General features: G+C 39.1%; 2 protein-coding genes across 4 annotated transcripts in view; both read right to left on the bottom strand.

Moving 5' to 3' along the window:
* The window catches only part of LOC149242650 (GRIP/coiled-coil protein), a 42,315-nt gene extending 17,285 nt beyond the window's left edge, over positions 1-25,030 (bottom strand). For 2 of the 3 annotated variants that reach the window (XM_089374290.1, XM_089374293.1), the window contains exon 1: positions 24,725-25,030. The gene's annotated coding sequence lies outside the window, so the exon portion shown is untranslated. Of the gene's footprint in view, positions 1-24,462; positions 24,668-24,724 lie in introns of those variants that run through there. The other variant, XM_089374291.1, reaches the window with a different exon arrangement.
* Positions 5,095-5,436, bottom strand: LOC149242651 (uncharacterized). The gene has a single exon (XM_089370938.1). The coding sequence runs from the start codon at positions 5,434-5,436 to the stop codon at positions 5,095-5,097; it is 342 nt and encodes a 113-aa protein (XP_089227064.1).
* Positions 25,031-25,355: the final 325 nt, after the last annotated feature.

The raw sequence follows: 25,355 nt of genomic DNA, 5'->3' as shown, positions 1-25,355 counted from the left end.
TCTACTCAAGGACAACAAATCTATACCAAGTCACTAACTTGAATTTGAAACAAATGCAAGAGTGAAGGGGGAGAGGAAGTGTCTCAAGACAGATGACAAGGTTCTTGTGTTGGAAAGGAATCCTAGAACCCCTTGCATGCTTGGCAATCCCATATATATGCACATGCTTTGGCACCCCCATATATATGGGTAGAAATATGCAACTCACAAAATTCAAGCATATACATGTATTTCCCTTTTCTATAGGTGTGATAACGTTGCACTCTTGTGATGTGCTATCTTTGATTTGAACTAAAGTCCAAACCTTATCTAAATGTCGAGGCCCACTTTTACCAACCAATTTAGTGCCATTAATTTTACAGGTCTTGCTAACCCTTTGTCTTACCTACCATAATCCAACTGCTATCCCCATTCTTGCTTGCATTTGCTTTGAAGTTTGAACAAACCCGCTACCCACTATGTACTCTGAAAGACCCTATGACTTATTTATCTTCTCTTCCTTTTTCAAAGGACAATCCTTGATTAAATATCCCAATGAAAAACAAGCAAAACAAGCATTAGGGAGGTTGAGATAAACTACCTTTTAAACATGTACCATGGGATGAAATGAAAAAGATCACATTTCCTATTATCAAAGGAACAAAAGACAAAATTGTAAGAATTCTAAAGAAAGGTAATATCAGAGTTACCTTCACTCCAAACACTCTCAAAGGCATGCTGGATTCCGCTAAAGACATCAATGATCCAAAACATCATAAGGGTGTTTATACAATACCATGCTCGTGTGATAAATACTATATTGGTGAGACAAGGCGATCATTACACATTAGACTCAAAGAACATCGCGCAGACATAAAGTATAACCAAGTTAAAAGATTTGCTTTGGCCAAACAGTTCCATAGTATTATGTTGACCGCTGAAAATATCCCACCAAATAGTCAAGGGATCCAACCCAAGACAGAGGCCCAATTAGATGCTACCCTGTTTAGGATAGTTGAATCCTCTTGATTATGTGGCCCAACAACCAGTTTCAATGGATTTTAATGCTAACAATGGAAAAGGAATAATTGAACCCCCTCAAAACACTATTTTACAAACTATTAAGAAATGAACTATAATTCAACAAATAAGATTAGTTCAAATGCACTAAAGAACAATTCAAACACTACTCCAGAAAACAGTAAAGCGATAAAAGGTTGCAATTCAGCAAACAAGATTAGTCCAAATCTACAAAATGACAATATTAGAAACCTATTTTAATTGCAGAAACAAAAATTACTCTAAGTTGATAGAAGAGAGGAAAAATGAAACTGTACTAAGCTAATAAAGAAATATAATGCTACTCTAACATGTGAAGGAAAATGTGTCAGTACAGGATAGTTCATCAGCATGCAAATTCTTATCACAGGTATCCATCAAGTCCATGGTTGGGAATAGTCCTTATACGGAAGGGATGGAGCGATATTAACAACTAATTTAAATAACTTAAAATTGAAGGAAATAAATATAATCTATGCTCTACAAAAGTAATCTATTTCTTCCTATAATAGACAAAGAAGTATAGAAATTTCCATAGGGACAAGGCTAATCTAACTTGATATTAGAAAAACAAATCTAATCTAATTTGTAGAAGGAAAATTCATGCTCACAGAGTATTCCAAAATATAAATGAAATTCTTCTACAAAATAATTGGCCAAGAAATGGCTTCTCGGTATTAAGAAAGCAAAAATACTTCTTCCAAAATCTTTATTCCCCTCGAATACGAAATTTCTCAACCCCTAATCCCTGGAGTATTGCCCATATATATAGTGTTACAAAGTCCTTCCCTCCCTCTATGAGGCAAAGGGAGCTTAATCACAAAGTTGAATTTGGTTCTAGCTCTTGCCATGTAACTGTCTACAGCAACCTCAACTGAATGGAGGGAAGGTAATCATGCTATGCATGTTGACCATGTGGAGTTCCCAATTCCCAACTCCCTTGAGTTAGTTTGATTCCCTGGCATGACAAAGACATATTGACTCGTTGATAATTCAAATTTCGCCATGTTGCCCAAACAATTAGTTCTAGTTCTTGGTCAGTGGCCTCTCTAAAAAACGTCAATTGGCAACCTCTTCCACCGTTGGTCTCAGTGTCCCTATCTGCACCCCCACTCTTCAATCACCTTCATTGCCTCCTCTTTCTTTTTCTTTCTCTCGCTTGGGTTGTCGCTTCATCTTCCTTGTGCTCAGCTGCTTTTGCTTGTCAAGTGCATATCTCAAGTATCTTTGCTTTTAAACATATCGAACAACTAGCAGAGTCTAAATTTTACATGGAATTCTACAATTAGGGGCATGCAAAAGAAAGTTGTGGAATTGATTCATGATGCCACCTAAAGACAAGTTGCTTAAACTAATGATTGCTCAAAAATCCTTGAATCCCTGGCGAGCATGGCTCCCCCCTTTCTATGGTTGCACCAAGAGATTTCTCTAATATAACTACACTCTTTGGTAGAGTGCCTCATGCCTTATTGCTATCTTTTTCCCAATACAAACATACTAAACCCGACTACAACAATTTTCTTTCTAGAGGGGTTTAGGCTCTAAATCTAGGGCATGCAGCCACTCATACCCATCATTTGTAGACATGAGGGTGGAGCTTCTGACTTGAGATGAAATGATAATCTGCCACAACCTGTTTCCTACTCTAGAAGAGCATGCTTGGGCCCCCACTTCTTCCCATTTCTTCTTAGCTTGCCAAAGTGGCATCACCACCATTTGATTCTCACAACCTGTTTCCTACTCTATGAGAGCATGCTTGGGCTCCCACTTCTTCCCATTTCTTCTTAGCTTGCCAAAGTGTCACTGCCACCATTTGATCTTATCCCTTGGCCTACCCATTAGAAGCTTTGGGATGGGTGTAGACTATCTGCAGTGACTTGGTAACTCGGGGGAAAACTTTGTGGATTTAGTGAAGGTGGCCATATCGATGGGTAACCCTTCAACTACTCCAGGACTCTAAGAGAGTAAGGAATGAAATATTGCAAAGGCCAGACATCAATTTATAGGTTGGATATCTTACTTTGTGAGTACATCATCATCCAACACTCCTAATCCCTGTATACTTCACCCGTTCGGAGGAGAACTAATCTATAACACTCTTAACTCATTCAAATCATACCTCAACTGGGTAGAGGATTTGACTTTTTGCTCCATTAAATGTTATCAATACGGTTACCCCATCTCTACGGGTATCTTTGGAGTCGTCAGTGCTTTAAAGTCACACTTCATGCATGGGAGACACCTTAAATGAAGGCAAACCAAGTCATGTCCTATTGTTGATGCAATTTACACTCTCTTGGTTACCTAATTGAGGCAAGGTTTGCAATGTTCGTCCATATGGTAAGGAATGCAAGGAAATCTAAAGCCAAGGATATGCAATCTGTAATATGTTTGACTTGCAGAAAATATCAAAAAAGCGAATATGCCAACGATACCATAGAAAAATAACACAATGAGATGAGAACAACAGAAATATTTTATTAAGATCTACAAAAATATTGTTCACTTGCCTCTTCGAGGGGGCAACCTCCAGTAGAGCAAAGCTCAATTACACAACACAAGACAAGACTTTCCTTACTATCTTCGACATTATATAGTTTCTTGAGACCCAAACCCTAACTACTTGTGGTCCCTTACATATTGCGGGTTAACCACTTTATTTATTAACTATGGCCCGTTATAACTAATTGTGGTCCCTTTTTTATAATGTGGGTCAACCACTTACAATGCTTATGGGCTTTATTTATTAGACTAACTAATCATGACTCTTACGATGCCTCTTGGGCTTATTACATTAATAAAGGGGTTAGGGTCGAACCCTAACATGCCCTCCCCCTTCAAAAATAGACTTGTCCTCAAGGTTGAAGCTGTGGAAATTTCTGAAGAATAGTTGTTGGTTCCCATGTTGCATCTTTTGGTAATGTGTCTTTCCACTGGATGAGGACTTCCTTGATAGTGTGGTCGCAGAGATGTTGTTCCCTGGAATATACAACCTGTTCTAGCTGGAGCCAAATAGATCCTTCCTCGTCCAATTCAAGCAGGGTGGTTTGAACCTTACAATTGTGCCCCACGACTTTCTTGAGACAAGAGACATGGAAAAGGGGTGGATTTATGGAAGTGGTCAGCAATGCTAGTTTATAGGTGACAAAGACAATTCGTTGAACCACCTGATAAGGCCCATAAAATTTTGGAGCTAACTTTTGGAAGCCCTTTTCTTTGAATGACATTTGCTTATAAGGCTGGAGTCGAAGGAACACTTGGTCACCCACTTGAAAAGATCTTTTTGAGCAATGTTGGTCAGCATGTTGCTTCATCTAGTTTTGTGCTTGGTTGAGATTATTTTTCAGGATAGTGAGAGTGGCAGATTGGTTCTAAAGCAGCTTATCCATTGCCTGGACTTCGGAAGATCATGGAAGATAAGAAGTTGGCGAAGGTGGGAATTGGCCATACACCACCTCATACGGTGTCATCCTGGTTGCTTCAAAATAATTAGTATTATACCACCATTCCGCTAAAGGTAACCACTGCACCCATTGATGTTGCCTATCCAAATCAAAGCAATGCGAGTAGGTTTCCAAACATTTGTTTACCGCTTCAGTTTGACCATCTGTCTAGGGGTGATAAGTTGTACTCATTTGGAGTTGTGTGCCATGTAGTGTGAAAAGATCCTGCCATAAATTGTTGGTGAATGTGGATCTTGATCAGACACAATAGAGGTAGGCATGCCATGCAATTTGAAAATTTGATCCATGAAGACCTGAGCCACCAGAGCTAGAGTGAACAGGTGCGGTAAGGCACAAAAATGGGCATATTTGGAGAGTCGATCAACTACCACCATGATGACTGACTTCTTGCCTAATTTAGGGAGACCAGTAATGAAGTCCATGGAGACATCCGTCCATATAGAAGCAGGTAGTGACAATGGTTGTAAGGTTCCTGGTGTCTTCATTGTTTCCCCTTTGTTGCGCTGGAAGACATCACATTCAGCCACAAATGTAAGAATGTCTTGTTTCATCCCTTCCAAAAAAAAGAGCGGCAGGCATGAGCATAAGTCTTCTAAAAGCCTGAATGTCCTGTAATGGGAGAGGAGTGCAGCTCTGCTAGGATGCGTGGTTTGAGAGTGGAGTTAGGGGAGAGAACCACACGATCTTTATATCGAAGAATATCTTCCTGCCAAGTGTAACCCGCGGGAGGGTTAGGATCCCCTTGTAACCTTTGGATTAGCTGGGAAAGAGATGGATGGGAAAACCATTCACGGCGGGCCTCCTCAATCCAAGATGGGATGGGCAAAGATAGGGATAAGAGGGTGTCATCCTCCTCATATTTCTGAGATAAAGCATCTGCCACAACATTGTCACGACCTTTCTTATAGACTATCTCATATTCATAGCCCAACATTTTGGTAAGCCATTTGTTTTGTTGTGGTGAGGATAAGCATTGCTCCAAGAAATACTTCAGACTATGGTGGTCAGTTCTTATCTGGAAATGACGTCCAAGCAAGTATGGTCTCCAAGTGTCTATTGCATGTAATATAGCCATCATTTCTTTCTCATAAGTGGATTGACCCAAATTCTTGCCACTTAATTGTTGGTTGGTGAAGGCAATTGGTCGACCTTCTTGCGTTAAGACTGCTCCAATACCTATCCCTGAGGCATCACATTCGATCACAAAGGGTTTTGTAAAATCTAGAAGAGCCAAAACCGAGGTGGAACACATGGCCTATTTGAGATCCAAGAAGGCTTGTTGAGTTGCTTTTGTCCAAGTGAATGCATTTTTCTTGAAAAGACTCGTTAGGGGTCTGGCAATGTGTCCATAATTTTTTTAAAAATTGCGATAGTATCTTGTGAAACCCAAAAATCCCCATAGACTTTTCAAGGTCTGAGGTTATGGCCAATCTTGGATTGCTTGAATCTTTTTGGGGTCCACTCATACTCCTGCTTGGCCGACAATGTGTCCCAAGTACTCCACCTCTTCCATTCCAAAAGAACACTTGGACAATTTGACAAATAATTTATTCTCCTTTAGAAGTTGCAAGACCCGATCAACATGTTGAAGATGTATTTCCCATGTTTTGTTGTAGATGAGTATATCATCAAAAAATACCAGGATAAACTTTCTAAGATAGGGCTTGAGAAGGTGATTCATGAGACTTTGAAAGGTGGACGGTGCATTACAAAGACCAAAGGGCATAACCAAAAATTCATAGTGACCTTCATGGGTTCTGAAAGTTGTCTTGGGGATGTCTGGTACTTTCATTCTGATTTGGTGATAGCCCGAACGAAGATCCAACTTGGTAAAGAATTGGGCGCCAGAGAGTTCATCTAGGAGATCATCGACGACTAGAATAGGAAACTTGTCCTTGATGGTGAGCTTATTAAGGGCCCTGAAATCAAGACACATGCACCATTCCCCATCCTTCTTTAGGACCATGACCACTAGGGACGAATAAGGGTTGGTGTTGGGACGAATCATGCCTGCTTCTAGTAGCTCCTTAATAATCTTTTCAATTTCATTCTTTTGTGCAAATGGGTACCTATAGGGTCATACATTGGGTGGCCAGCTACCCAAAATCAAAGGGATGCTATGATCATGCTCACCTCGAGAGGGGGGTAGTTCCTTGGGTTTTTCAAACACTTGTTGATGGTGACTCAACACATTTTGCATGTCTGGATGAATATCGGCAGGGCTGGATTCAATGGCCTGAATTGCATTGAATTGAGCAACTACCCCATGGTGTCCCTTTTTTAGAAGCTTCTCCATTCTATGCAAGCTAATGATAGTGGGAGCGCCTACCTAGAGCCCACGTAGCATATGAGTGTGCCCATTCTGTTTGAAGCTCATATATAGCTCTTAGAAGTCCATGGTAATAGGGCCTAGTGTGCGCAACCATTCAGCTCTGAGGACGATGTCACATCCTCCCATTTCAATGGAAAACATGTGTGTTTTAAGGTGGTAGTCCCCCATCTGGAGCTTTATGTTCTCACAACGGCCTTTACATTTCATGGTCCCCCCATCTACTATAAGGACCTGAAAATTGGACACTGCCCTCACAAAACAATGCACTGCCTCAACAACCCTTTTATGGACAAAATTATGCATGTTGCCACTATCAATCAATACCACCACTAGGCAGTGCTTAATAAAGCCTCTAATTTTAAGCGTTTGTGGAGAAGAAATACCTGTTAATGCATGTAGAGATATAATTGGTTCCTCAGGGGTTGTTGTAGTATCTTGGGGTTCCACTGCTTCCTCCCCAGATACTTCACTGGGTTGGGCCTCATCATCTGAGCCATTTTCAATTGCATCAATTTGAAAGAACTTTGGTTCCTTGCATTTGTGGCTTGGTGAGTATTTGTCATCACAATAGTAGCATAATCCTTGTCTTCGTCTTTCAGCCATTTCCGCATGTGACACCTTTTGCACCTTAAGGGTTTGGGTGGGGCCACTACCAAGGGTGGGAGGTGCCTTTGATGTAAATGAAGGACAAGTGGTTTGGGCAGTAATAGCAGCTTCTGCATCTAAAGCTTTGTGGCAAGCTTCCAACCACGTAGCTGGTTGATGCATTCTAACATGTGCCTGGATGGCTTCCTTGAGGCCACTGATGAAACATTCCATATAGAAGGTGTCCCTAAGGGCTTATGTCTAGATGGCCAGTTGTTCAAATGTCGTGATGCAATCTCGGACAGAACTAGTATGTTTGAGCTTTGTGAGGTGACCCAAAAAGTGAGAGTCCCTGTCAAAATGGGCACAAATGGATTTAGAGAACACATTCCAAGTGGCTTTCCTGTGTAACATTTCTGATGCCATTGCCACCACTGCCAACATTCTTGGTCCAAATAAAGAGCTCCCACATGTAGTTTGGTGTCATCATCCCAAATACCATTGAGTTGAAAATATTGTTCCATTTGTGCCACCCACACTATTGGGTTAGAACCATCAAATTTGTGCATGTCAATCTTGGGTGTCTTATTGAAAGCATATTGGTGACCCCCATGGAAATGATGATACCCCTCATAGCAATGGTGGCTAGATTCTCCTTCCAGGTGGGCATCGACCTTGTCCCCCTCCCCCATGGGGCCTTTCTCCTTGAGTTGTGGTATGAAGTTAGCCAGGACCTGTGCAACTGCATCTTGGATTTTGGTGGTGAGGTTTGCTTTGATGTCATCCACTTTTTTCTGGAGGCTTTCCATAGCCCTCATAGTTACCATACACTAGCCCGAGTCAAAATTTTGGTTTACTTCAAATTAGTATGGCTGCAATGGGTGCGATGCAAGGAGTCTTTTGATGTAGGTCACTTGCAAGCACTGCTGAAAATTTTGGGACCGCAGGAAAAAAAACGCTTACTAGCAGATGGTATCACTGCAATCAGCACGTCATCCTGAATCTCGTGGACTAGGTCTATTACAAGCGGAATTTTGGGACCACCAGACTTACAGGAGTTTTACTCCCAGCAAATCAATATTGCGGCGATCAAAATCCCAAAATCTTGATAGTGCAAAATGTGTAGGAATTTGACAGTCCCATTGGTCTATACTGCAACGATGGAAACCCCAACGTCTGGGTACTACAAAAATTGTAATAGCAAAAACCCCAATAGCTGGATACAGTAAGATTTGATTTGTAATGTGACGGCAGAAGCCCCAACGGCAGGGTACAACGAGATCTAATCTCTATTGTTGCAACAGAAACCCCAACTTCTGGATAATGCAAGATGTGACGGCCAATCAGCAGAAGAGAGGGAACTAGGGCAGGAAAGGAGTGTCAGGTGCTACAAATCGCGATATATGCTAGGGGTCCAACAATAATACTCGGCCCAATCTTTCAGGGCACTAACTAAGGAGGATCGACAATGCCCTTAACTGTACTACCCAACTACCCTAGGTACATGCAAGTAATCTCCCCGAGTGTTGTTCTCGGTGTACTATAGCAGCAAGACGGTCAACGACTTATCTAGGGTTTGGTTTCAGGGTAACCTTGGGGGCTTCCGATATACCAGAGGTACGTGGAAGTGCAATCTGTGTACAAGTGTTTTTTGATGCGCTACTACTCGAAGGGGTACCAACAGGGGTTACAAGGGAGTCCAACAGACGTGACCACCTCTTGTAGTTCCTGTGTGTATGACTCTGCAACCACAAGTTGATGCGCATAACGACATATATTTGTAGTTTAAAGACGTCAGAAGACGTCTCTAGCCTAAAAAGAAATTGCTAAAATTGGTGGTGTGGTTGGCCCAAGAAAGTGCTCTGATACCACTTGTAATATGCTTGACCTGCATAAAATATCAAAAGAGCGAATATGTCAACGATACCATAGAAAAATAACACAATGAGATGAGAACAACAGAAATATTTTATTAAGATCTGCAGAAATATTGTTCACTTGCCTCTTTGAGGGGGCAACCTCTAGTAGAGCATAGCTCAATTACACAACATAACACTTTCCTTACTATCTTCGACATTATATAGTTTCTTGAGACCCAAAACCCTAACTACTCATGGCCCCTTGCCTAATGCAGGTTAACTACTTTATTTATTAACTATGGCCCGTTCTAACTAATTGTGATCCCTTTTTTATGATGCGGGTCAACCACTTACAATGCTTATGGGCTTTATTTATTAGAAACTAATCATGACTTGTATGGTGCCTCTTGGGCTTATTACATTAATAAAGGTGTTAGGGCCAATCTGACCATGTTGCATAAGATCATGAGAGGAACGCAGGTTCCACATCATCAATAGGTCAAAGGGCATGAGAGAAGATGTCACATTGCCACATTGCACGGACCCATTTGGGAAGCTCAAGGGATAAGAGCAATTCATAAACATACGAGTCATTGTTGCCCAATAAATGTTTTGATTGCAAGGGAAGCACTAGCCATACACATGGATGACTAGTGGGAACTTAGGGTTTTTGACTATCAGGTGAGCACTATAAGAGTGTCAACGCTCGATCCTATAGGAAGGTTAGAGAATGGAAGCTCCTTTGACCTTGCACGTGCATGGTAAGCAAAGTAGAGAGGAGGCAAGGATTTTAGCTCACCAATAAGACATGATACGGAAAAGACAAAGAACAAAGTGCATGAGAACCATAGTATTCAAAATCGGTCAGTTTGAACCGTAAACCAGTCAAATCAGACGGTTCATTAGCCCCAACCATCGAACCGGTTGAAAAACCGATATTTCTAAGTGGACCCATAGTTTTTGGGCCTAATCAGCCATAAACCAGTTGGTTTATTGCCATGTTAGCAATGGACCCCATGGAAGGTTAAATGGTTTTTCAAGTCATTTTAAGGGAAGCTAGGGGCTATTTCCCTCCAAAAACAGCCCCTCCAAGCCTTTAAAAGGATGTCTCCCCTCTCATTTGCCTCACACATCTCATTTGGAGTTTTTGTGAGCTTCATTGTGAGCTTGGAGTGTTGAGTTTTTGTTGGAGTAGTGGAACAGCAAAGAGTTTGGGTTGAGTATCAACCACCATGCCTCCAAAAGCCAAGGATACTGCATGGGTTCATTGTGACATGATTGATGGCAAAATGATCTGCAAATATTGCCAAAAATCTATTAAAGGAAGGGGCATTAACATGTTCAAGCAACACTTAGCTAGGATAGGAAGCCATGTAAATCCATGTAGAGCACCAAAAGAAGTAACAGGGCATATTAGGGCAGAGTTTGAGACTCAAGTCACTCAACTAGCTAAGAAGTTTGTGACTCAAGCAGTTGCAACGTTTGAGAGTCGAGAGTCGAGAGTCAACCAACTGAGTTTCATCATGATGAGAAGTTTCAAGTGATAATGTTGATCACTAATATGTAGACTTGTAGTAGGCCAATGGCCCCATATAGCTTGTAGGATTTGTTATTGGTCTCTAGAGGCCATTTAGAGCCTCATTGATTATATATTTGTTGCTAATATGTATTGCACTCAGTTCCATTTTGATATATTCACCTTTAAATGGTATAAATATGAGCAAACTTTGCATATTTTGTCTCTATTGATTTAGAATCGTGGTTTTAAATCTTAAAAATAGTTTTTTTCATTAAAATATAATTATTTCATGTGTTTTTTAAAACCAATGCACTGAGATCTAACCAATCTCAATTTGATCAGTTATAGTTTGAAACCCAATTTATTAGGTGGACCGGTCTAGTCACCAGTTCCAGTTTTGAATACTATGATGAGAAGACGCCATGCCACGCATCAACATGATAGCAAGTCGAGTTCTAGATATCAGAGATGAAGGAGTGTGGCATTACTTACAAAATCCTAATAGTTGGATCATCGCTAATCGTACACATGGATAGTGAGTGGAGAGTCGAGGAAAATCAGCTGAGCAATGATGGACCACCTCACAGAGGAAAATCAGCTGAGCAACGAAGGACCACCTGTAGTCAGAATCTAGTCGGCCACACACGTGGATGACTAGCAAAGAATCAGGGAATCGAGAATAAGAACATGATTAAGGAAAGGTCCAAAAGCAACGAAGGTCATTGGGATAACACATGGACGGTCGAGTGCATATCAGACCCCAAGGAGCAAAAGCAATCAAGACCCTACATCGATTTTGTATCGGAGCAATGGGAGGCAAAAGCTAGCGAGGTAGGAGAGAAAGCAAGATAAGGATCATAGTTACCTATTAGCAACAAAAAATCCAAAAATTGCAAGCTATTTCATAAGACTATAAAAAGCCAATAGAAAACTCAAAAGGTTGTACCCAACAAAATGTAGGTGTTACAAAATTTTCTTAGGTTTGTTGAAGTTTCAACATACTAGCCATCTGATTTGAATAGAAAACACTAAGATCATTGCAAAGATGAGCCACCATGGCAAAAGAAAGGTATGTGAAGTCCTTTAAAATAGAATTAAATGCTTCTAACATCAGCGGAGAGGAAGACTTCAGAAAAAGAAGCTCACAGGTTGTTATACATAAAATTTATGTTAATTTTAGATAACAATTGTATGTTCTATGCTTAAGAGCAATTTACTTCGATTTTTCTCATTAGCCCAATATCAATTTCCAGATTAGCAATCACATTAACATTGAGAGTAAATGCAGATAGAACATAAACAATAAGCAGAAAACAAGCCAAGACAAGAGGACACAATATTTGGTAGATGCCAGGGAAAAACCCCAATGGGGGGAAAACCCTTTGATCAAATCTCCTTATTATTCTTCAAAAGTTCGGCAAAGAGAGTAAAATATACAAAATTCACTTGCCCAAACACTGTCAAAACAGTCCAATCAAACTGCAGTCAACAAGATGCCCTAACCAGAAAGTTAATGCTGGTCAAACCAACAGAATGTCTCCTCCAAATCAGCTCGATCAAAACCAGTCAACTCGGCCTTTAGGGACTATCCAAATCAGCCCAAAATAGTCTGGAAATTCTCAGTCAAAGTTGGTCAACACAGGTCAACGCTATGGTAAAACTTGTTGTAGTCAACATTGGTCAACTTGCACAGAAAATCTTGATTCCTGTGCCAGAATGCGGCTTGCCCAAACAGAGAATTTCTCACCAAAAACATAGTCAAACATTGCCTGGTCAACTCTGGTCAAAGCTAGCTGCAACTCGGTCAACGCAAAGAACAGAAAATCCAGTCAACTCTTTGCACGTGTGGAGAAGAACATGCTGCTCGAAATTCATATGATCCAATCAAATGAAGAGAGAGAAAGATTGTTGAATTGAGGCTTTTGTGATCCATATCAAGTTTATGAGAAATTTTTCGGCGTAAATCACATGATATTTCATTTGTCGACGCGTTTCGAACCAACCAATGTGGTTCATCGTTACGACAAGTTGAAGAATCAGATCTAGGTTGCATGTTAAATAGTCAGAGCAGAACATCCAACGGCTATATTTGACCAGGCAACGACTATATTGACCAACTAACAGTTATATTTGACTAGGAAACGGCTAGGGAGAGCATAACTATATTTAATCAAAAATTAAAATTAAAATAAGTTAACGTTACAGATTTAAATAATTATTAAATCAATAGTTAGTTATACTATTATTAAATTAAAAGGGGTTTAAATTAAAAAGTTAATGGGACATATGAATTTACATTAAATATACATAAAAGGTAATAACTATTTCATATTTATTTTAATTTTTATAATATACATACATATATATATATATATATATATATATATATATATATATATATATATTAAATCCTATTTGTTAGAATATAGAGGTTAACTATAGAGGTTAATAATTATTAAAATCCTATTTGTTAGAATTGTTATATTTGTTAGATCGATCTTACTAACAAAGCTATTAAAATAAATTAATTTAAGTCTTATATAATAAGAATAAATCGTTTTTATTTTAAATTTATTTAATTGTTTATTTATTATTAATTTGTTTATTTAATTGTTTATTTATTATTTATTTGTTTATTTAATTATAGACGTTACTAAAAATTAAAATCCTATTTGTTAGAATTATTATAGTTGTTAGATCGATCTTACTAACAAAGCTATTAAAAGAAATTAATTTAAGTATTATATAATAAGAATAAATCTTTTATATTTTAAATTTATTTAATTGTTTATTTATTATTAATTTGTTTATTTAATAAGTCATAAAACATATTATCATAGATTGAATTTCAATTTTAAAGTAATTATTTTTCTTTTTTAATTAAGTTAAAATTTTGTATATAACTAATAGCTTAAACTAAATGCTATTTAAATCAGTGTTGCACACATCGCGATCGGGATTTAATCGGCGCCGGGAAAAAAGCGGAAAAAATCGTTAAAATCGGGAAAAAATCGGAAAAAAGCGGGAAAAAATCGTTTGGCACAAAAATATTCATTTTTTTTCATTTTTTTTCAATTTTTTTAATATCTAAACCATCTACAACATAAAATAAATACATTGACACATAAATATGATAAAAAAACTAATATATAAGATCTAAACCATCTACAACATAAAATAAATACATTGACACATAAATATGATAAAAAAACTAATATATAAGATGTTTAATATCATTTCTAGCGCTAAAATCACACATAACATTGAATCATGTCCTGAATAGTAAGTCCCAACTCAGCCTCAAAATATCAACAAAAAATATGATAATGTATCTCATCATGTCATAATGTCATATACAATAAAATGAAAGTCTAATCCTATTGATTTCCTCTGCCCCTCTTGCGAGAAAATGCCACAGCTTTCCCTTTCCCTCTAGATGTAGATGCTGGTGCCCGTGCAGGTGGAAATGGCAGTGGAGTCTGATGTGATCTAGACGTTGAAGAACTAGAAGTAGGAGCTATAGGAGGTAGACCACGTCCTCTATTGGTGGCAGGGGTAGCCCGGGCAGGTGGTGTCACCTGGAAACATTACAATCTCCCAATCCTGAAATCCTGAAAAACTGATAAGTCTGCTGGATTTTAAATGAAATCTAAAATTCTACTTTCTCCATATGAAATCCAATGAGGCTGGAACCACTCTCAAACATCCTGAGTCATTTCATGGTAATGTTAAAAATTTAAGTAAAAGGATGAAAATGAAGATTAAGGAGAATGTCACTTTTACTTTAAGAATTTAACATTACCATGAATAGCATATCCATACTAGGGCCTAGACTTGATCATTAAGCTACCCCACTCAAAAATTATTTGTTTCTTTCAAAAAACATTGCATGAAAAAACCCAAAAAAAGTTATAAAACTATGCTGTCCTGAGCCCCCACGATTTTTTCGTTAAAAATCGCGTTTTTTTTTCGAAAAAATCGCGATTTTTTGAAAAAAGCGCGATTTTTTCAGTAAAAATCGGCAAAAAAAAAGTAGGCGATTTTTTCGTATAAAAATCGCGATTTGATCGGCAAGATGAAAAAATCGCGATTTTCCGATAAAATCGCGATTTTATCGCGATTTTAACAACACTGATTTAAATATCTTATACTATATAAACTAACCCACCAAAGAGGACCAAAGAACAATGGCAAAAGAGAGAAGGTTAAAGGATAACAAGGGGAAACTAACTTATAAGAAAACTAGAACAAGTTGTAAAAAGAGGGAGGGGAGGAAGTAAAGAACATGACTAGGAAGCGAGGGCTGGGACCCAACAACTAATGATCTTCCAACCATCCTCTCTATTGAGATTGCTCGGCCTTTTTTCAATCTCAAGGGCTTCCCTAAATTTACGGTGATGGAACTGCAAAACTCTCGCAATAACATTGGCCTCCTTGATACAAACATGATGTTTGGTTTTCTCCGCATGCTCTGCTAGTGCGGAAGACTTGGTTCTCCTATGTTTAAGGTCAGTTGCGTGCTCACTAATCCTCTGATTAATGGAGTGTCCAGTCTCACCAATATAGGGGGTCCCATAGGAACAAGGAATAATATAGACACCCTTCATGTCCTTAGGGTCGATAGGATCCTTCACTGATCGGAGGGACTTACGAATGGTGTTAAGGGGTCTAAAGGTCAAGGGAACATTATGTTTCTTAAGAATCCTCGCAATCTTATCAGTGGTCCCCTGCACAAACGGTAGATGGACCCCTGGGACCCGTTCTTTAGGTTCTCTTTTAGTTAACGAATTTTTGGCAGCTTTGAGGAAAGCCTTCTGACCCAGGTATCTACTATAACCATTTTCAACAAAGACATTAAGGAGATGGGATTTCTCTTTCTCAAAGCTCTTTTCATCAGAGATCCTTAGGGCACGAGTAGCGAGGGTGTTGAGAACACCCAACTTCTGAGCCGGGAAATGGTGGGAACTGGCATGAAGATACTGTTCCGTATGTGTTTTCTTTCGAAACACTTGGTGGGAGAGGGAACCGTCACTATTCTTTGAAATAAGAATATCAAGGAAAGGGAGGCAACCATCGACTTCCTGTTCCCTGGTGAACTTAATGGCCGAGGATTGACTGTTGAGATGATCGTAGAAGAGATCTAACAAATCTTGGACATGAGACCAAATGACATTAGTGTCATCTACATATCTTTTCCAAAGTTTAGGTAGGAGGCGGGCCGAGTTTAGAGCCTTGGATTCAAAATCTTCCATAAAAAGATTAGCAACGACAGGGGATAGGGGTGAGCCCATGGCAACACCATAGGTTTGCTCAAAGAACTCCCCTTCAAAACTGAAAAAGGTGGAAGTGAGACAGATCTCAACTAACCGAGCGGTATCGGGATCTGTTAGGCGGTTGATCACCTCCATGGCCTCCTTTATAGGGATGCAAGTGTAAAGGGAAACTACATCAAAACTAACAAGAATCTCCCCAGGGTCAAGCTTAATATCCTTAAGCTCCTCAACAAAGGAAGCAGAGTCTTTGACGAAGGACTCTGTACGGCCAACTAAGGGTTTAAGCTTTAAGGCAAGGAATTTAGCAAAAAGGTAGGTAGGACCTCCAATGGTGTTGACAATGGGCCTTAGGGGAGCTCCCTCCTTGTGAATTTTAGGGAGCCCATAGATCCTAGGAGTGATGGGACTGCTCTCAATGAGTTTATGGTGCAGGGAACACACTAAGCTACTGGATTTGATGGCAAGAGCTATAGTCCTAGAAATCTTCTTTAACAGGTTTTTGGGAAGCTTCTTATAGCTTCCACTATTATGAAGATGATCCAACATCTTACTGTGGTAATCTACTTTGTCAAGAATGACAGCAGCTCCACCTTTGTCGGCTTTCAGAACAACGATATCTTTGTTCTAGTTTAAGGATCTGACGGCTACAAATTCTTCCCTGCTAAGGTTGCTCTTGGGGGGCTTTGCCTTCCTAAGGATAACGACACAATCCTGTCTAATAGTGTCCTTAATACTATCAGGTAGACCTCTAATTCCAAACTCTATGTCACAAATAATGTCATCTACTGGGATCTTCTTAGGGGCCAGGGCAAAATTTAAACCTTTACCCAAAAGCTTAAAAACCGAAGGGGGAAAGGAGAAACTAGATAAATTGATAACCTTATTATTATTATGAGATGGAGGGGGAAGATTAATATTATTATTGTTATTACGATTCTTATTAAACATAAAATTATTGTTTATATCGAAATTGTTTATATGGTTGTTAAGAAACGACAACTTATTATTATTATTATTAATATTCTTATTATCAACAATAAGCACAATCCTAGAAATCTTCTTTAACGGGATGATGACTGAGTAAATGACGAAATGACTTCCTATATATACACAACATTGAGGGTGAAGAGACACGTTTGTTGGGCTTCATGAGCCTACATTAGACTTTTGGTCGACCTTGACAATTTGTCCATAGAAGAAATAAATTCATAATTCCATTTATACTTGTCAGAATGAGATGATCTTTAGATCAATCCTACACCTCTTGGAAAGAGGAATCCAATAAAAATATCATCTCCATCATATGAGTTGTCTAAGGTGGAGTTTGGCCCTAGTTGCCAATTTTAACACTCCCTCTCAACTAAGGAGAACTCCACCTACCAAACCATCTGTCAAACTGTACCATCCCTGTCATCCCTATTCTGCTCTACTCTGTTGGAACATGAAGAAAAAATGATTGAGTGTATCATACCACTCTCCACTGACCCAAAGTCAGTCTCCATTGATCCCAGATCAATATCAAACATCCTAGCATAGGGAGTACAATAGTACACAATGCGTCCATCAGTAGTACTATGGTCCCTATCCTCATTTCCCTACTCATTGGCCAAATGAGAGGTACTTCCCATGAGTCCCAAACTACATGGGTAGGATTTATCAGCAGGAGAAGGCGTACCACTCATCCTATGCATATATCAACCATTATGGGGTATCACAGGGGAAGGTGAACCACTCACCCTGTAAACAACGCACCACTAGGGGAAGGTGAACCACTCACCCTATGGTCGCTCATAGCTTCAAGAAGTATCCCCAAGCCCCCTGGAGGTCCCAAAGCTCAATATCCAACTCAAACGGGACCCTCATAAGAGGGTCTCTCCAGGACTCCAAGTCGTTCACGAAAGGTTAAGAATTTGACCTTCCCCAAGGGCTTCGTAAGAATATATGCGACCTGATCATCAGTGCCAATGTGATGGGGCCTTATTACTCCCTGTTGTACCATATCTTGAATAAAGTGATACATGATATCAATATGCTTGCCGTAGTCATGAAAGACGAGATTCTCAAAAAGATGAATCTCACTTTGGTTATCACAGTAGATCACGGTGGTATCCAGCACATGCCCAAACAGCTCACTAAACAGCTTCATAGGAGGCCATACTAGTGGCAATATATTCGGCCTCAGTGGTGCTCAAAGCAATCGATTTCTACTTCCTGCTCATCCAGGATATGGAAGCAGAACCTAGTGAGAAGCAACATCCTGATGTGCTCTTACGATCCACCATACAACCAACCCAGTCAGCATCAGAATAACCATGTAGCCTCAAATTCCCAACAATGTATCTCAGTCCATAGGTGATTGTGCCCCGGAGTTATCTCAAGAGATTCTTGGCAGCAATCCAATATATGTGATGAGGCTCGACCATAAATTGACTCAATGTATTTACTGCAAAGCATATGTTCAGACGGGAGTTCACCAACAACATCAAGGCCCCTATGAGTTGATGATACTCAGAAGGATTTCCCAAATCGGGCCTAGCAGCGCTTCTGCATGACTTCTTGAAGTTAAGTTCCATTGGGTAGTCACGACCTTACAATCCACCATCCCAAATCTTTCAAGTAGCTTCACAATGTATTTTCCTTGGGAAAGGAAAATCTCACCTGGCTTTTGCCAGACCTAAAAGCCTAGGAAGTAGTGCATCAATCTTAGGTCCTTCATCTCAAATTTGGAGGCTAACTCCCTCTTGCATTGATAAATAAGAGGGATTGCATCTGTCAGAAAGAGATCATCCACATAAAGTACCAAGATGAGAGGTCTATCATTTTCAACCTTAAAGTAAAGGTTCGGATCTGCTTCACTTCTTGTAAAACCCAACTTCATCAGATGACTGTCGATCCTTTCATACCAAGCCTGGGGAGCTTGCTTCAACCCATAGAGGGCTTTCTTCAACCTGCATACATGTGTTTCCTGATCTTGAACTTCGAACCCCTCAATTTGTTCAACATAGACTTCTTCCTTAAGTGAACCATGCAAGAAGGCAGTCTTGACATCCATTTGATGTAAATTCCATCCTTGAGAGGCAGCAAGGGCAATGATCGAACGGATGGTGGTATATCAGGCAACTGGTGCAAATATCTCATCATAGTCCACACCTTCCTTTTGAGAGAAGCCTCGAGCAACAAACCTGGCCTTGAACTTTTCAGCACTTCCATCAACTCCATGCTTGATCTTGTAGAGCCATTTCGAGGTGACAACAGATTTGTCCTTGGGTCTAGGGACCATATCACAGACATCATTCTTCATAATCAACTCATACTCTTCGTTCATAGCATCCTTCCAAACTTGGTGCTTCACAACTTCTTCAAATGTGCAAGGCTCAGTTTGAACAATGGTGCTCATGGCAGCTAAGTACCCTTGGTACCTATTCGGCTTCTTACTCTCACGAAATGTCCCCCTTGGTGCAATATGTCACCTGGCATCTTCGAGGGTGTCCTTAAGCCATGAGGGTCTCCTTTTTTAAGAGAAGAGCTCATGGGGAGGTGGATCAATGGGATCCATCGGTTCTTCAACATCGGCATCGACTCATCCTGCGGTTCTCCCTCTTTCCTGTATCTGCTTCTTTGTCCTTCCTTGGAATGTAAAGGTTCCTAATCTTCCCAAGGGCAGCATCTTCATCAAAGGTGACATCATGACTTATCTCCACTTCTCTTTGACCTGGCACATGAAAATACACGGGGCTACCAAAAATTCTAAACTGAGAAACATCTGGTTTCTTACCGATGAAAACTTCTTCGAGAGTTTTGGAGTCCAATGCTTGATGTGGGCATCTATTTTGAACATACACAACAGTGTTGGCAGCTTCTCCCCATAGGGACTTCGAAAGGCCTTGATCATGAAGCATGGCACAAGTGGCTTCTATAATAGAATGATTCTTCCTTTCAGCAACACCATTTTGCTCAAGAGTATATGCAGTAGTATTCTCCCTTTTAATGCCTGCTTTTCTACAATAGGCATTGAACTCATTTGATTTATATTCAATTCCATTATCGGTCCTCAATATTTTGATCTTCTTCCCTGTTTGATTTTCAACCAGGACTTTGAAAGAGCGGAACCATGTAAACACTTCGTCCTTCTTCTTCAAGAAATAAATCCAAGTTTTGCGAGAGAAATCATTCACAAAGATTGCATAATACAAATATCCTCCCAAAGATGTTACAGGAAACATACCAGATAAATCAGAATGAAACAATTGCAAAATGTCGGTAGTCTTGCTATCACTTGAGGGGAATGGTCCTCTTGTATGTTTTCCTTCGGCACATCTTTGACAAACACCGTCATGTTCTACTTTAAATTCGGGCATACATGTTACCATCTTCCTTGCATCGAGTAGGGCCTTATAATGTAGATGAGCAAACCTCTAGTGCCATAATTCGGATTGAAGAGATGTGTCGCAAGACATAGCTCCCAGTGGACTTCCTCCAACTTGATATAGCCTGTCAACCCTGAATCCAAGAGTAAATGCTTCTTTAAAATTTCTTTTCCAAACATGTACCTTTCCATCGATGAATGCCACCTTGAATCCTTTGTCCTCCATTGCCGAGATAGATACCAGGTTCTTCTTTAGATCGGGTACATATAGTACTTCTTGTACATGAATGATGTTACCTTGATTCAATTGAAGAGTAACATTCCCAACTCCTTTCACGGATAGGTGGCATTGTCTCCAAGAATAATTTCCAAATTTGTATCATTTTCTATCAGATTTGAAAGAGCCTCCTTATACCCAATGAAGTGCCTTGAGGCACCACTATCAATCAACCAATTTCCCAAGGTATCTGGAGGAGAGGCAGTAGAGAGGGCAGATATAAGATAAAATTATTTTTGCTTGTTATCTACAACATTAGATTCATCATACCTGGAGTTTCTTGATCTTTTGGGAGGTCGACCATTTCCATGTTGAGTAGCGGGAGCATTCCTTTTTCCTTTGTTGTTGAACCTGCCATTCCTTTTATTGTTGTTGCCCCTAAAATTGTTGCGGTTGTTGTTATCATCATCCCGAGGTGTATCCCTTCTATTAGGACACTGCCTAGCATAGTGGCCAAACTTGTTACAAATGAAGCATCCACCCTTTCTTCCATCTTTGAATCCCAGTCTTCCTTGACATTGCTTCTTTGAACCTGCATTGTTCTTTCTTTTAGCATGAGCGGAGAATGCAGTAGGATCATTCCTATTTGAAGGCATGTCTCTTTCTATCATCCTTGTTTCTTCTTGAGTACATCTAGTCAACAATTCATCAAAACCTAGAATTCGGTCATTGTTGAGGATAGTAGTGTTGAACACATGCCATTCACGAGGGAGACCTCCAAGGGCAATGAGAGTGAGCTCCCTGTCAGCAATAACTTCTCCAATTGAAAGAAGATCATTTTTTATTTCGGTAATCCTCATGAAGTAGGATTGGATATCTTCTCCTCTTCCCTTCTTTATGTCCTTCAACTTGTTCTTGAGAAAGAGGACTTGGTTTGCATTGCTAGCTTTGAACATGCCAACCAACTTGTCATATATCTCCTTAGATGTGTTCAAATCGGAGATGTAAGCAACTAAATGCTTATGAATAAAATCCCTGATGATCTTCTTAGTTTTGACTTCACCTTTCTTCTACTTTGTCTCAACAGCAACCAGTGCATTTGAAGGAGGTTTCGTAATCTTTCCCTGCACATAGTCCATAACATCATGCTCTTCCAAAGTCAAATCAAGAGATATCTTTCGTGCGTGATAATCAAATTTATCATGGAGCTTGTCATGAGGCTTGAAGTAAGATGAGGAGGCCATTGAATCCTGTCCTCGTCCAACAAATCTCAATGATTGCTCTTCTCGCTCTTGCTTGGGCTTTGTCTTCACCTCAGCTCTAATACCATGTTAATTTTAGATAATAACGGTATGTTCTATGCTTAAGAGCAATTTATTTTGATTTTTCTTATTAGCCCAATATCAATTTCCAGATTAGCAATCACATTAACATTGATAGTAAATGCAGATAGAACATAAACAATAAGTAGAAGACAAGCCAAGATAAGAGGACACAATATTTGGGGGAAACCCTTTGATCAAATCATCTTATTATTCTTCAAAAGTTTAGCAGAGAGAGAGTACAATTTAGAAAATTCATCTGCCCAAACATTGTCAAAAAAGTCTAGTCAAACTACAGCCAACAGGATGCCCTAACCAGAAAGTCAACGCTAGTCAAACCAGCAAAATGTCTCCTCCAAATCAGCTCGGTCAAACCCAGCCAACTCGGCTTTCAGGGACAATCCAAATCAGCCCAAAACAGTCTGGAAATTCTTGGTCAAAGTTGGTCAATGCAGGTCAACATGCGGTCAAACTTGTTGACTCAATGCTGATAAACTTGCACAGAAAATCTCGATTTCTGTGCCATAATATGCGGCCTGTCCAAACAACGAATTTCTCACCAAAAACACAGTCAAACAAAGTCAAACACTGCCCGGTCAATGCTGATCAAAGCTGGCTGCAACTCGGTCAACGCAGAGAACGGAAAAATCCAGTCAACTCTTCACACGTGTGGAAAAGAACAGGTGCCTGAAATTTGTACAACCCAATCAGATGAAGAGAAAGAAAGATGTGTGATGATGAGTGAGTAAATGAGGAAAATGACTCCTCTATATATACAACGTTGAGGGTGAAGAGACACATCTGTTGGGCTTCATGAGCCTACATTAGACTTCTAGCCGACCTTGACAATTTGTCCATAGAATAAATAAATTCATAATTCCATTTATACTTGTCAAAATGAGATGATCTTTAAATCAATCCTACATCTCTCAGAAAAAGGAATCCAATAAAAATATCATCTCCATCATATAAGTTGTCTAAAGTGGAGTTTGGCCCTAGTTGCCAATTTTAACAATTTAAAACAAAGATAATAGCAACCTGGAAAAATATTTATGTTGGTTGGCAGACTTACTGGTTATCAGTGATTATTTATTTATGAATTGAGAGATAATTAATAATTGATATCAACAACCTCTTAATGATGATCCCAGCTTGTGGATCAAAAAGTCGAGCAACTTAAATATGAATATAGTTCGACTCTCTTATAATGTACTCGTCCTGGTAATCGTAGAAAAATTTCCAAGTGAAGATTTCATCTGAAATCAATTTCAACTAGCATTTGGTCCTATTGATCTTGCATCTTATTTGTTCCCACTCAACATTTGTCCAAAAGGTTTCACTATTGTCTCAAATTTCAATGCATACATGACAATATTCCGGCATCTGTAAAAACTCGATCGAAAGGAATACCATTGTCAAGAGGCATATAGACGCAAAAAAGGACGGAAAATCATCCACTGTCATACTCAGGCAGAAAAGAGGAAAAATCATCCCGCCAAAGCTGGACATAAGCTGTGGCCTCTGCAATCATTCGAGTCCCATTCAGTAACACGTGCAGATCAGAAGACTATAGCCCTTCTTGAAGCCCAAAGAAATTTGACATGCCCCTCAGAAGGCTCCCAATTTTTTCCAGAGTAGTTTAAAGAGGCCACAAATTTGCCTGGAAATTTCGACATGATTTTTTTTGCTAAAATCAGGGAGAAATTTTAAGAAATCTGAGTTACAGCGGTCAAACTTTAGGGTTTTGGTTTTTGATGATGCTGAATCCATTTTCACCATTTTTTTTATCCAAACACTAATATAATCAGATTTAAAAAAACAAACAAACGAACAAACCAAAAAGCAAAAAAAATAAAAATAAAAAAACAAACAAATAGAGCCAAATTCCTGTGAAAAATAATTTTCCGGGTAAATTTATGACCTCCGTAGACAACGCCATTTTTTCCTACACCGTCGATATTTGTCAATCGCAAGCTATTATCACTAGAGTGGCATATCCATAAAATGGGATTTAACACTTCATTTTTCTTGAGCCGGCTACATTTTTGGGGGAGGATACAGTAAACAGCTCCTTTTTCAAATCTTTACATTGCAGAATTTAAAACAGAACTGTCTCGAAGGTCCATATCAAGCTCTTTCAGCTCCGATTTTCTTTGGTGACGACAAAATGATAAATCAACTAAAAACACCCTATAGAAAAAATTACCTTACAAGAACATAAAAAAAATAAAAAAGTAACACACCACCAAGTTTAGATCTCGAACATAAATTTCAACCGGCTTTATTTCAAAACAAAAACCCTACTCCAAACCTCCTCCGTACCCCACCGATAAATGTACACATTTTTTGACCTTGGTATTAATTTCAAAACATAGCAAATCCTTAAACATGAAAAACAAGATCAAAACTGTAAATGCACATATGCACCTTCTTCAGATCTATCTAAAATCCAAAACGCATATAGAAGGTAACCTGTGAATTGGGTACCTGCCTTTTTCAGGGTTTCAAAATATACACGGTGACTGGATGCTTGAATTTCATGAAATCTACTTGACAGAAGACGAAATATGGTGCCTATGAGTTATTCAGATGCTCAATATGCTATAGCATAAGGTTGAATTGTAAATACAAATGGATATTCTCAGAAACCATCGACCCGTTGTTTCAGAAGATTATTAACATGAAGAAGAAATTCATCCGTAAATTTTTCAAAACAGAGATTTGATTTGCGGGGAAATTATGAACTTACCAAAAGCTGTTCCGAGGAGCGAGATTTGAAGAAGAAAAATGCGTGTTCAAAAGACAATTGAAGGGTTCAATCCGTGATTCACTAAGGTCAACAGCCAGATCACGAACTGTGTTAATCGTGGGTGCTTTCTACAGGATTTTGGCAAAAGCTAATTTGGGAAATGGGATGGCTGGACACAAGCTAGATTAGACCACGAAACATTAAAATGGCATAGACCTTCGATGAGGGAGTCGGCACAGATTCTATTTTAGGGTGCTTGGTTTGAAGAGTTGCAAATCAATAATGTCTCGCTTTTAATCTGGGTTGTATATAACGTAATACTGTTTATAAGAGAATATTTTATATGGGGAGGGACATCCATTACAGTGTTCTTTTGTGAAATTTCCAATGTGAATGTTTTAGAAGAAATTAAAATATATATAAAAATAATAATTACAACATTGTATATAAATATTTAGATTTTTTTTTAAATATATATTATAAAAGTTTGTAATGGAAAGTAAAGTTCAACTAAAAAATGATAAATTTAGTTTATTGTGTGATGTAAACTTATTGCGTTTGATAAAAAATTGTGTTATAATAAGGAATTTTGATGTGCTATTTTTTAGTGATGGAAGAGGTAAAAAAAAAA

This window comes from Pinus tabuliformis, chromosome 8 (assembly GCF_031772625.1).
Source record: "Pinus tabuliformis cultivar Carrire ecotype Pingquan chromosome 8, CPIR1, whole genome shotgun sequence".
In the NCBI taxonomy this organism is placed as follows: domain Eukaryota; kingdom Viridiplantae; phylum Streptophyta; class Pinopsida; order Pinales; family Pinaceae; genus Pinus; species Pinus tabuliformis.
This window is presented reverse-complemented; position numbering and strand designations above follow the sequence as displayed.

Coding starts and splice junctions, on each gene's coding strand:
- LOC149242651 (XM_089370938.1), bottom strand. CDS start 5,436: ATGTTGGGCTATGAATATGAGATAGTCTATAAGAAAGGTCGTGACAAT.